The sequence below is a fragment of the Xenopus laevis genome, chromosome 4S (assembly GCF_017654675.1).
Source record: "Xenopus laevis strain J_2021 chromosome 4S, Xenopus_laevis_v10.1, whole genome shotgun sequence".
Classification (NCBI taxonomy): Eukaryota; Metazoa; Chordata; class Amphibia; order Anura; family Pipidae; genus Xenopus; species Xenopus laevis.
In genome coordinates this window covers 14,401,233-14,415,529 of record NC_054378.1, presented here as the reverse complement: position 1 = coordinate 14,415,529, position 14,297 = coordinate 14,401,233, and the positions used below count along the sequence as shown (strand labels likewise).

General features: G+C 44.8%; 1 protein-coding gene across 1 annotated transcript in view; it reads right to left on the bottom strand.

Moving 5' to 3' along the window:
- The window catches only part of LOC108715243 (diacylglycerol kinase zeta), a 104,427-nt gene extending 90,846 nt beyond the window's left edge, over positions 1 to 13,581 (bottom strand). Inside the window, exon 1 of the mRNA XM_041560953.1 lies at positions 13,056 to 13,581. Within this exon, the coding sequence (XP_041416887.1) occupies positions 13,056 to 13,264 (209 nt within the window). The 5' untranslated portion in view covers positions 13,265 to 13,581. The remainder of the gene's footprint in view (positions 1 to 13,055) is intronic.
- Between the last annotated feature and the right edge of the window lie 716 nt (positions 13,582 to 14,297).

The following is a 14,297-nucleotide window of genomic DNA, read 5'->3' as shown; positions in this document are numbered from 1 at the left end:
CTGTGCCACAATTCATGGTGCAATTCAGTTGCCTTGCAGATTAGGGAAGTGGTGGGGGGGGGCACACAACTTCTTCCTTCTATTGTGCAACAATCAGTTGGTTGTTTGTCCCTTGGGGACATTATGGGCGGTCCAAGGCATTTTAAACTGGATTCGATGGCACTTTGGGTGGGTGGATGGCTTATGTACAATTTTAAAATGTTTGAAGTTAAAAGCAACGTTGTTTCAGACTTTTTTCTTTTAGCACCAAAGCGACAGTTTTTGGGGTGTCCGACTTGTGTTGTAATATAGTGTGCCATAAGAAAAGTGGGAAACAAATTTGAAACAAGCAAATGACGAATATTATGAACTAAAAGGGCCCAGCCTGAGGGCCAGTAAGGAGGAGATAGGGTGTCGTGCTTTAGGTTCTCCTCCCTGACCCCTCCACTGGGTGAGATCCAGACCACGGTGAGGTATTTCTGCCTAAAGCGAAAATACTGCCTTGACTACATCCTCAGGGAATGCACTTGCATCTACTTCTGATCATTTATCTTTGACAAATAATCTATTCTGTTTGACTGCAAGAACCTCCTGGTGCCCATTTCTTTATTGTTTAAAGCAGTTGCACTACACCGCACCTTCATTTCTTCCACTTTGCGAAGGCCCTGCCTTAAGTGTTAGAGTCCAGTGTAACCCATGCTCTAGTATACTAGCTGGTTATTAACCCCGTTGGCCTGGAAAGTCCAAAAACATGTTACAAGTGCTTATTTGTGCCCTGGGTACCCCTGGAACTATAGCAGGGTGACTGTTACCCCAATATTTCTATATATCTGTAACCTTGTTATGAGCTTATGGGGCCCAGTCTGAAGGCCAGTTAGGGGGAGATTTGGGGTGAGTGCTTATTTGTTTTTATTTTGACTGTTATCCCAATGTTTCTATATATCTGTAACCTTGTTATCAGCTAAGGGGGCCCAGCCTGAAGGCCAGTTAGGGGGAGATTAGGGGTGAGTGCTTATTTGTGCCATGGGTACCCCTGGAACTATAGCAGGGTGACTGTTCTGTTACCCCAATGTTTCTATATACCTGTAACCTTGTTTTGAGCTAAGGGGGCCCAGCCTGAAGACCAGTTATGGGGAGATTTGGGGTGAGTGCTTATTTGTGCCCTGGGTGCCCCTGGAACTATAGCAGGGTGACTGTTCTGTTACCCCAATGTTTCTATATATCTGTAACCTTGTTTTGAGCTAAGGGGACCCAGCCTGAAGGCCAGTTAGGGGGAGATTTGGGGTGAGTGATTATTTGTGCCCTGGGTACCCCTGGAACTATAGCAGGGTGACTGTTACCCCAATATTTCTATATATCTGTAACCTTGTTATGAGCTTATGGGGCCCAGTCTGAAGGCCAGTTAGGGGGAGATTTGGAGTGAGTGCTTATTTGTTTTTATTTTGACTGTTATCCCAATGTTTCTATATATCTGTAGCCTTGTTGTCAGCTAAGGGGGCCCAGCCTGAAGGCCAGTTAGGGGGAGATTAGGGGTGAGTGCTTATTTGTGCCATGGGTACCCCTGGAACTATAGCAGGGTGACTGTTCTGTTACCCAAATGTTTCTATATATCTGTAACCTTGTTTTGAGCTAAGGGGACCCAGCCTGAAGACCAGTTAGGGGGAGATTTGGGGTGAGTGATTATTTGTGCCCTGGGTACCCCTGGAACTATAGCAGGGTGACTGTTACCCCAATATTTATACATATAAATATATAGATGTAACCTTGTTATGAGCTAAAGGGGGCCAGCCTAAAGGCCAGATAGAAGGAGATTTGGGGTGAGTGCTTGTTTATTGTTATCTGTCATCTAAATACCCCTATAGAAAGATGACAGTTAAAGAACATTCATATATATGTGTGTATTTGCACCTTTCTGTGACATAAGTGTGGTCATTGACTGTAAATCTAATGTTCAAAATTGGAAAAACTGGGGCAAGCCCTATATTTAAGTCATATTTAGCTTGTTAAGTATTTCATTAAAGGAACTGGGACAAGACAAGTGGCCTGTCATTCTGTAGGACCTGATTGTGCAGCACAAATAATAACTGCTAGCAGCACAGTCAGTACAGCTTCTGCTGTAAAAACTCCGTCCATCCACTTCTCTTTACAGCTTCTGGTTTCTCTTGCCTTATTAAGTGGGAACAGAATGTGCTCCTTTCCCCCTGTTGATCTTTAGACGACATGTCAGCCACAGAGAATGGAGATGTATATTTAGCTGCTTGACAAACATAATTAATTAGCAGGATTCCTGTGCGAGCAGGCTGATTGGCAGTACAAGAGAGCGTGGAGGGGAGCAGGGTTAAAGAACATTTCGGGTATGGGGGGGGCGAGGGAGTTGGGTATAAAGAGCAGAAATAGAGAATGGGTTAAGGGGTTAGTGGATGTATTCTGGATATAGGAAGGATATGTTAATTTCCAGTGCAGAGACCTGCTTTCCATTTGTGAATACAGAGCTGTGTTTGGCCGCACTGTATTCATAAGGAGACTGTTGGGCAGTGTCATTCACCCTCACACCCCCTACCCATCCTCTAGGCACCATTCTGACATTAGATGGGGGTCACACCAAGCCACTTAACCTGGGAAATTACCTTTTTGACTTGCAGTTTTGGCTTATACTAGAAAAATAGCCCCAGTCTCCCAGACAAGCCTGTTAAACTGCAAAGTTCCCAACATTCCCAGTATAGGCCTCAGTAATGACCCAGTTACACCCACTGCCTTAGTCCCAACAAGCAGACAGAGGGCTGCTTTGGGGGAATGTCATTTTATACAGCTTTATTTCCCCTTGAAACTAACTTCATATAAAGTGATAGGGTCAGGCTTTTCATTCAAGCCAGACAAAAACAAAAAAGATCAGTACCCAGTGCACATAGTCAGTGTTGGACTGGCGTATAGGGTTGACACCTGTCTGGTTTGAACCAGACAAATATTATCAGCCATACAGATAGCCCCCAACATCACTGAGCTTGCCCTCCAAATCACCAGACTTACTCCTGTCACTGGTCCCATCTACAATGTCACAGTTCTGCCCCTCTGACATCACCATCCTGTCCTCTGATGTCATCATCCCACCCTCTGTCTGGCCTTTAATGCCTACTGGTTCAACTGGGACCATTGCCCGAGGTTCCACCGCCCCAGCTGTGGAGGCCCCCGCACCCCTTTCAAACCTCTCTTCCCTGCGCATCACATACCTCTTCTTGTTGCTTCTGCAGTCCATTTCTAAGTTTAAGACACCAGAAATACACTCCCCTGCATGCCAAGGGTGGCCAGGGCTTTCGGGTAAGTATTCCACAAACCCCATCCTTGATAAAGGGCCCAAAACATTGCCCTTATTTTGTATGTACATGGGCTAAATCAGTGATCCCCAACCAGTAGCTCGTGAGTAACATGTTGCTCCCCAACCCCTTGGATGTTGCTCCCAGTGGCCTCAAAGCAGGTGCTTATTTTTGAATTCCAGGCTTGGCTAAAACTTTTGGTTGTATTAAAACCAGTTGTACTGTCAAACAGAACCTCCTGTAGGCTGCCAGTCCACATAGGGGCTAACAAATGACCAATCACAGCCCTTCGTTGACATCCTCAGGAATTATTTTCATGCTTATGTTGCTCCCCAACCCTTCTTACATTTGAATTTTGCTTACAGGTGAAAAAGGTTGGGGATCCCTGGGCTAAATGAACAACAAATCCACTTATTTTTTCACTTCAATCAGTGTGCTACTGGTTCATTTCTATATTGGATATGAGACCTGATGGGCAGATGAAGTTCATCCATAACAGGTGTATACCAGAAGGGTTGAGCACTTCAAAATCTACAAATACCACCAGCCCCATCCGACCTTGGGTTAATGTAAAAACAGAAACTTTACTCCGGGTGCTAAAGCCCAAAGCAACCTCTATAAAATGGTAGCACATGCTGGCTTGCTGATCAGACTTCTGATTGGTTGCTTTGGGTTACAGCAATTTGATTGACGGATCCGCACACACACTATTTTCTGCAGTCGGGGATGTGGCCCCTCTTTTTATTATTATATAACCAACAGTATCACAGACACTATTGGTGATATAATAATAAAAAGAAGGGTCATGTCTCCGACTGCAGAGAATAGTGTGTGTGTGGATTCGAAAACCAAATTGCTGTTGCTAAGGGACATTGCCGGGTCAACGGAGGACCAGCAGCACAATTGCAGTAGGAGTGGATTTGCGGGAGTGTAGTACATATAACACAGTACTTTGAGCTTTTTGCTTTGGGTTACTACAGCTGGAGCAAAACTTTGCTACTCTCAATCTATTATCCCCTACCACTGTGACTTAAAAACTATTTAAAGGCTTTGCACAGTGCCCCTAAACTACTCACCTACTACTTCTATTGGCCAATAGTGCTGCGATTGTCCCAGCAAGGCTCCATGCATGCAGTAATAATTCTATTGGGGGTATCACACAACCAGTATGTTGTCCATCAATGCAACAGCCCTGCATTCCCATAACAATTGCCTATGGGCCCCCAAACTTGTGTAGCTCTAGGGTGGGCATAACCTTAGGGAAGAGCTACATTTTCAATATTGGGGGACGTCACTCTCATACTGAGTCTTCTTTCAAAAAACAGTTTTATGGTGGAGATTCCATTTAAATGCCTGAAAAATCAGAAGTTTTAGGAGGAAACTTCGGAAAAGAATTGCCGCGTGTGATTTTTTCATTTTAGCCGGCGCAGAGTGAGGGAAGCGTTTGGGGAGATTAGTCACCTCAAAGACAAGGCAATTAGTCGCCAGGCGACCAAATCTCCCTAAAATGCCCAGTGTGGCCTTAGCCTTAAGGATAACTGCCATAGAAGCCCCTAACCATTGTTGCCTGGAATTGTTACTGTTTTTTGGAAATGCTAACATGATTCCTGGAGCAGATACACCGTGACAAATGATTGGGGAGCGCATCTTTAGAAACAAGCATATGGCCAATGCTTTGCATGTCTCTATGGAGCGGTGGATATTGTGCTAATTACCTCTCTTGATAAGTGACAGATTGCATGGCTCGCGCAGCCGGGATACGAGATAAGGAAACCAATGGCAAAGCACAAAGATGCTGCTTATCCTCGCTCACACACACACAGCTGCCTATAGGGGCGATACAGGTGGAGGGCAGTTTAGGTTTGTATTAACATTTGAATTCGCAGCAGTCCTATTTCTTTTCGGCCATGACATTATAAATTGTATCTAAGAGCATGCACTCTAATACTGCAACTGTGCTTGGAGTATTTCCTGCAACAAAGACCTTACCCAGTTCCAACCTCTGCTCTGGCCATTGTATAACTAAACCATTGCTTATCCACCGACCCCCATGATTCAGACAGAAGGATCTGGCAGCCAATATCACAATGATGCCATCGGCACCACCTCGCCAGCCTTAACTCTGCCAGACACATCCATTTCTCTAACAGGAACCAAGTCAGATATAACAAACACTGTTCTGTTTTGCTGACATTTGGTGTCAACTGTAAAAATCACTTTAATTAGTTTTCTGCATTGAGTGGCAGGATGCCTGGAACACAAGTACACACCAGGGGGAGGCTTTTTTTCCTTTTAACTCTGAGGGAATAGAAATGACACTGAATAACATGGAATATGAACAATCACTTCATCATACTCGCCCCCGCCCAACTGGCAATTTCCAGACCTTTCATCAGAATTTGTTTTGGACTTAGATATAACAGGAGAACCTTGCAGAACATGTGTATTTGTCATTGCATATCTTTATTTGGTCTTGGAACGCTTTGGTGACTTTTAATATCCTTATCATTTATTCACTTATATGGTCACAGAACCCCTCAGTGACTTATAATATCCTTATCATTTACAGTAGGGGGTACATTATCCCTTATAATACATGAGTGATACTCAGAGTTCCCTGTATAACTCAGCCTGCAGCCTTGTGCCTTTATATGGTCACAGAACCCCCCAGCGACTTCTAATATCCTTATCATTTACAGTAGGGGGTACATTATACCGTATAATATATGAGTAATACTCAGAGTTCCCTGTATAACTCAGCCTGCAGCCTTGTGTCTTTATATGGTCACAGAACCCCACAGTGACTTCTAATATCCTTATCATTTACAGTAGGGGGTACATTATCCCTTATAATACGAGTGATACTCAGAGTTCCCTGTATAACTCAGCCTGCAGCCTTGTGCCTTTTTATGGCCACAGAACCCCTCAGTGACTTCTAATATCCTTATCATTTACAGTTGAGAGTACATTATAAGATATTTTTGCATTATTTCTTCCACTAAACAAACGCAAAGGTAGAATATAAAAAGCTAGAGGGGTCCTATAAATGAGTCTATTATAAGGTGCTACATTTTATATAAATAAAGAGGGTCGGCTGTTAATGTCATGAACAATGGGCAATGGATTTGCCGCACTCAATGCAATATTTATAGCACGTTCACACCAAACGGCAAAGTGGCAGAAATGTTTAGAGAGAAGCTCTCCCTGACCTCTAAAAACTCCATTTATCGGAGACGACTCGCCTTTATAATTAGCAGTTTGCAGCCAGCATAAAAAAAAATCCCATTCCATGAATAATTCAAGGGGCCGTGTACCATATGAAATGGGAATTTTCAAGGCACTTGGGGTTATTAATTGCCTGACGTGCAGTTACAGTTCAGTGAGATGAAGTGATGTTAGTTTTGCCCTCACAGTTTACTGAAATAAGTGCAGAGTTTTTGGGTAATTAGCCCTGCATCCCTAAGTGTCACAATAGCTCCAGGCTGCTTATTACTCGGGATAAAGCAAAAACCCTGCACTGCAGCTCTGACTACAAGAACAAGTACCCCAGGAAGTACAATGCGTGTCTTTCAATTCATAAGCTCAGCTATTTTGAACCCATTCTCTATCAGAGGTGTCTTAGTAACCCCAGCCAGGGGCATTTTGAGGCTTCTTGCCACCCTGAGGCAGCCTTTCTGATCCCTCCAGGGCCGGATTTACATAGTGGGCGCCCCTAGGCACACTGCCGTTTGTCGCCCCTCCAGGGGGACAGGAGCAATGGGGATTGGCGCATGGGAAATTTAAAAAATGACTATATCTCCAGCGCATCCCCAGTGTTTTTGAACCAATGTGGGTGTGGTTGGGCAGCATGCCGTCCCCTAAAATCCTGCCGCCCTAGGCCCGGGCCTAGGTGGCCTTTCCACAAATCCGGGCCTGGATCCCTCCCCCCTCGCACCCGGCGCATATTATTTCTAGCAACGGAGAGGGTTCTGCTGATCCCTCCTCTCTAATAGTGCTCCCTGCTTCCGAGGGGTCTCTCCTGCAAAGGATAGAGAGTAAGTTAGAGCACAACAGGTGATGGGCCTAGGATTGACACCTGTCTAGTTTTGATCCAGACAGCCTGGTTTCTTAAGAGGCTGTCAAAACCATTCAATATTCTGAAAGCAGGGCAGAAATCGTCCGAATGACATCAGACGGACGCAATAACGCCCGTTTCTGAAGTCATAATGGTGCTACCTGCGTGTGTGTGATAACACATGATGACTTCGGAAACGGGGGTTATTGCGTTAAGGTTCATGCTCCCCCTGGTCCGGGTTTATAACTAGGCAAAGGTGGCAACCCTTGATGACCCTTTTATTGGTTAAGCTAGCCATACACGGGCCGATAAAAGCTGCTGACAGACCGAGTCTGTCGCAAGCTTATTGGCCCGATGTAGGCCAGATGTCGATCGAGCAGGGTTTAAAATCCTGTCGGATCGTGGCCACATCTGTGGGGATGCGTTCCCGTGATTTGGCTGCATTATGATCTAATTGTTGGGCCCTAGGGCCCACGATTGGATCAGGCCAATATCGTCCACCTCAATGTGGGCATATCAGGGAGAGATCCACTCGTTTGGCAAAATCTAATATCCCAAACGTTATGCTAAGAGTTTACAGGGTGATTTTATGGTATTCTAAAGGCGGCCATACACGTAGAGATCCGCTCGTGTATGGCCGCCTTTAGAACACCATAAAATCACCCTGTAAACTCTTAGCATAATTCAACACTGTAACTTCCATCTACCTGCCAGCAGAGGGCAGTATTGTGTCACCCAGCAGGCAATTACACTGTGACCACCATCCCCAGCATAAAACAGAACTGGGACTCCCACTAGAATATTATACTGAGACCCCAGCACCCCTCACCCACACAGAACAGTATTGGGACTCAACCCCTCAATTGGAACAGGGGTCAGGATGATTTCTCCTCTTCTACGTCACCCTTCCATTTTCTACATTTAAAGGGGTGGTTCATCTTTCAGTTAACATTTAGTATGTTACAGAATTGCTCATTCTAAGCAACGTTTCAATTGGTCTTTGTTTTTTTTTTATAGTTTTTGAATTGTTTGCCTTTTTTTTTCCAGCTTTAAAAGAGGGTCACTGACCTCTTAAAAACAAATGCTCTGTAAGGCTACAAATGTATTGTTATTGCTACTTTTTATGACTAATCTTTCTTTTTAGTCCTCTCCTATTCCTATTCCAGTCTCCTTTTCAAATCAATGCATGGTTTCTAGGGTAACTTGGTCCCTGGCAACCAGATTGCTAAAATTGGTCACTCTCCGGCACCTTTATCTTCCAGTGCAACAGATAATAACACTTAACATATATATAAATATAGTCACGCCCACTAAATGCGCATACATCCGTCAAGCACTTAGTGTCCCTTTCCTTTTTCTTCTGTTAATAAAATATTCATCCATTTATCCTTTTTAACGTTCATGAAATATTAATTCTCTTCCCTTCTGATTGTTTTATTGGGACTCACAGTACTTGAGCACATTCAAGCGATGGCGCACTGTGTGTCTGTGCATGAATGATAATGAGATATTGGGCAGAATTAAAAGACATAAAGGCTTATTTTCTTACAAAAGCACATCCATATATTTAGAGGGCACTTTGGTCCAGGGGTCTGGCTGCCCTCAGCACCAAGGCACTGGCGTTACTATCACACAGCAGACCCAGCAACTGCGAGGGTGCCTGGAAAATAGGGGGGCCCAGTTGCGGGATCTGCTGTATGGAATTTCCTTCTCCTGTCCCCTTCTGCCTTCTGATTTTTCACCGCCCCCCAGTGTTGTTCTGGGATGCCAGGGGCCCATCAGAAAAACCTTAAACCATGGACCCACTTTCCAAACTATTATTCCTCCTCTCCTCACTCAACCTCTTAATTCTTCTAGTCTTTTATTTCTACATACTATATTCTATTCGTCCATTATTAAGTCCCTAAAGAAATAGGGAATGGCTATGAAATAGGCTAAATGGTTAGAAGTAAGAGGCCCACTGACATCAGGGCCCCCTGGGAGTTTTCCTGGTATCCCGGTGAGCCAATCCGACACTGCCACAAACAATCAGGCGGATGTGCAGCAGGTAGCGGGGTGGGAAGTGTCATGAACTCATTGTTCTATTCCCGGGCCCTTTTTTTCGGTCCATGGTAGTTACACCACTGCACCTAGATTTTGTATTTCACCGGCCTAGCTATTAAAATATCAGCCACAGCCAGTATTACATATTTAACGGCAGTTCACTTGCCGGATAGTTTGTAACAATTAGTCAATTTCTGCGGACCACCATAGATTCATCCCATCCTCGTCGCCAATTTGTTAAGTTTTGGGTAGCCGAGGATGAGTAGAGTATAACAGTGTGTTATTAGCAGGCTCATGCAGCCATTACACAACAGTAAGCAACTCTAACACCACAATCTGTATAGAAAGTATGCACAGTATAAGTCTTGAGCACAGTGACATCTACAGGCCATTTGTATAAACACCACACCATTCTTTCTTCTACACTCCAGCCAACTCCATGCTTGATATGACTCCACCCCTCGATTTCATAGCCCCACCCATGTGAAGCACAGACAGGCACAAGGCAGTACTGTGCTTACCATAGGGCCGGTGCTACAGCGCCCCAATATATCCCCTTGTTTTGGGGAAGGGTAAGGGGAGTCCTATGAGCACAGAGACGTGTGACAATTCCACCTGCAGGGTAGAGTGCAAAGTGCAAAGAAATGGTGAGTTTTGCCCCTTCTTTGCACTATGCACCCTGCACTGCAGGCAGAGATTGACCCCAGTAAAGACTGACCCAAGTGTCATCCCTTTGTTCCTGTACTGGACATTATACGACTTTTCCCAAATATAGCAGACATGCAGATTAGTGATGTGCTGGTGACATAAAGTCAATCCAGACCAAATCGCAACCTGCTTACTCTCAACCCGACAAAGTGTCTGCATTTATATACCTGTATTTATATACCTGTATTTATACACCTGTATTTATACACCTGCCCCGGCCTGTCCATTTATAATGTCAATGAAAGGGGGCAAAGCAGGGCCATGTTCATACAAGAGGGTATAATGACAATCAGGGTTGGACTCGGCCAGCGGGACACCAGGAAAAACCGTTTGGGGCCCGAGGGGGCTTTGCGGCAAGGACCCCCTAATCCGACCCTGATGACAATGTGACCATGACCCTCAAAGTATTTGTGTTGAAGTCATCCGACCCATGGGTTTCAGACTGGCCCACATATCACTTCTGCAGACTCTGTGACACAGGTGTATGGAAAGTATGAAATGCAAGTGTGAATATATAATATTATATAACCCAGCGCAGGAATAACAGCCGAATGTGTGAACTCCCAGCCTCCCCATAGAAAGCAGCACAAGCAGATCTCACACCGAGGGAGACGTTGCCTTTATGAAATGGAATTAATAATTGCGTAGCCCCAAGGGACACTTCCCAGCGGAAAAGTCACAACAAAAGCATTGTTTTCCTCAATATCATAAAAAACTCTTGGTTTATGGGTTTCCCACGAGCACCTGCAATCAATGATCTAAGGGGAAGTAAAAGCCAGGTCTCTTAATCTAAAATGCAGATATACCTGGTGTAGCGATAGAACCTCCTCCTTAAACTTTGTTTATTTTCTTGATTTATTGCCCTTTAATTTATCTGATATGACAGCAGAGAGGAGAGGTTCCTCTGTAAAGCAACTATGTTTGCCCTGAAGCACCTCGTAATTGTCCCTATTTAGACAAAACAGCCCTGATTTATTTTTTTTGGCGTTCCAAAGGGCATTTATTCTTTCATTTGAGATTAACTGTGTTCCTATTTGCATCTATTAAAGCATTAGCAGCACTGCAGTAAATTTATCCAATGCCCCACCCTTTCCAGAACTTTCACAAGAACCATGGGCCTGACCATGGGTAGGAGAGCAGCCCAGAATCAGGAAGTAGAGTCAGAGCTTACTGCAACTGGGTATGTAATTCTTCTGCTCCCTTCTGTGTCTGATGCACACATGCAATGCCATTCTCATGAATTCTCCACTCTGTTATGCTTCTGCATTAAAACTGCAAGTGCAATGTGCAAAGTGCAATGTGCAAAGTGCAAAGTGCAATGTGCAAAGTGCAATGCTTTTCCCCTTAATTCCCGTCGCAAGGTGGTGATGTGCCTGACACAGTTGCAGCTGATGCATTAAATCACACGCAACAGCATTTGCACTTCATAGTGAATCAGACGCAATGGAATCCAGTAGGCGTTTGTTGTGGGAATTACATGTATGCGTCTGCTCCAGGTAGGGTTGCCACCTGCCCAGTATTTTACCGGCCTGGCCGGTAAAAATGATGGTTGATCCCAATGTTATTAATAGGGAAAAAAGATAAATATATAGGAAGGCCGGTGTTTTTTTCCAGAAAAGGTGGCAACCCTAGCTCCAGGGACAGTGTTAGATAGGGGTTCAGGGGCACACAGGGACTCAAGAAAGGGACCCCCTCTAAATGTAACCCCTCTCTGTCACATTTACATGCAATTGGGTGGGGTGCGCCCTGTTTTTTTTCATCTGTGTCCTGCCCACCTAGTCCGACCCTGTCCCAGGGATACCCTGCCTTCAAAAATAGGAGGCAGGACGGACTGAGCAGCGGCGAGTGCAATTATATGAAAGTCCCATTCAAACCGGAATTGCACTCGTAACCTGCCCCCTTTTGGCACTTTGGTCAAACCAGTGAGGTCAGAACCAAAAGCATAATTTAAGGAACAGTAACACCAAAAAATGAACGTGTTTTAAAGGAAAGACAATACAATATAGTGTTGCCCTGCAATGGATTAACTGGTGTGTTTGCTTTAGAAAAACAACTGTAGTTTATATAAGCAAGCTGCTGTGTAGCTATGGGGGCAGCCATTCAAGAGCAGGACACAGAGTAGATAAGAGATAAATTCTGAAGAATCCCATTGTATACTACAAAGCTTATCTGTTATCTGCTGTGTATGATGTGTCTTTTTTCCTTTTTCAGCTTTAAATGGCTGCCCCCATGGCTACACAGCAGCTTGTTTATATAAACTATAGTAGTACTTATCTGTTATCTACTGTGTATCCTGTGCTTAAATGGCTGCCCCCATAGCTACACAGCAGATTGTTTATATAAACTATAGTAGTACTTATCTGTTATCTACTGTGTATCCTGTGCTTGAATGGTTGCCCCCATGGCTACACAGCAGCTTGTTTATATAAACTATAGTAGTACTTATCTGTTATCTACTGTGTATCCTGTGCTTGAATGGCTGCCCCATGGCTACACAGCAGCTTGTTTATATAAACTATAGTAGAACTTATCTGTTATCTACTGTGTATCCTGTGCTTGAATGGCTGCCCCCATGGCTACACAGCAGCTGGTTTATATAAACTATAGTAGTATTTCTGAAGCAAACACACCAGTTTTACCAGGGCAGGGCAACACTACATTATATTTTCATTCGTTTAGGACACTTCCATTTTTTGGTGTTACTGTTCCTCTAAATGGGCAAGAGTGTGTCCAATATAAAGAAGGGCCCCTATTGTCTTTGCATCCCTTCAATTGTCTTTGTACCCCCACTATAACAGACTTAGGCTGTTAGAGAATTCTGGTAGTCACAACATGGATTGCTTGGTATATAGTATGCAGAGCACATATATAATGTAAAAGCATCAGCCGGGGTAGGCTGGCACAAGTAATGCTTTATTGAGGGTCTAAACAGGTAGGTAATGTATGGGGTGCTCACTCACCGGTAGGACATCTGTTTCTTCATATAAAGAGGCAGAAGAGTTTCTGTTGCACCATGGACGCTGATTCCTGGATCTGTGCATCGTCTGCCCCCGGAGGTGCCTGGTACCACGTCCATTTCTTCTCCCATCTCTGGGAAGCAGGACCCCCGCCTCTCTCCCAGCTTTACGTTTTCCTTGGCTGCTTCCCTAACTTGCCCTCCCTCTGCCATGTTAAAGATGCCCTCTCCTGTTCTCACTGTCACCCCCACCTGACTGTGGCCAGATCAGTCTCCCCCGTGTGCCCTAAGCAGTGCCAGGCTCAGAAAGAAAATGAATGGAAAAAGAAATAAAAAAGAAGAAATGAGAAAGATGGGAATCAGCCGAGCAGAGGGAGAGATGGGTAGAAAGGCAGCACTAGAGAGGGGAGGGATGTGTAATGGGAAAGCAGCAGAAGGAGAGGCTGGCAGGCTGGCAGGTAGAGAGGGCAAGGTGTGTGTGAGTGGCGTCTGGCTGAGCTGAGGAGCTGAGAGCACGATGGAGTGACAGCCAGTGAGCTGTGTGCCCTGTACAGTGACGAAGAGGAGGAGGAGGTGACTTCTCTAATACAATAATGTTCATCGTGTCACCTTAGAGACAATAATTAACCCTGAGTGACTGTATGGATCAGCCGAGTGCTAAACTCACAGGAGATGTGACCCACATGCTGGCATCGCTATATACCTGCCCATGATGCAGCATCCCCTGCCTTTGTATCTATGGAAAGGAGTGCATAGAACCACTTACATGCTGTGTATGTCTATTTTACATATTAATCAAAACAAATGTATTTTAATAAATATATGATCCCCTGGCATTGTGTATGAGTCAGCTCTGACCAATAGCAGCCTTCCTTCAGCACAACAAATGAACCCCCCCTGTATATGTGATCTCCCCTACAGGGGCAGTGCACGGGTCTGGAACTAGGGGTCGGCAGCAGAGGCATGTGCTTTGGATTCAACTGGGTGGGGGCACAATTGGAGGGGGAGCAGTGAGAGGTTAAGGGGGTGCAGACCGATGGGAGAAGGTGAGGGACACAGAGGCAGGGTGTGAGGCCAAGTAGTATTGCCTTAGGGTGTAAGATTAGACTCATGCAGCCTGACAACCCCTATTGTAAGCTATAAGGATATTAGAAGTCATTAGACGGGATAAAGGGAACTCTGAGAATCACTCATGTTTTATAAGGGATGGTGTACCCCCTACTGTATACGATAAGGATATTAGAAG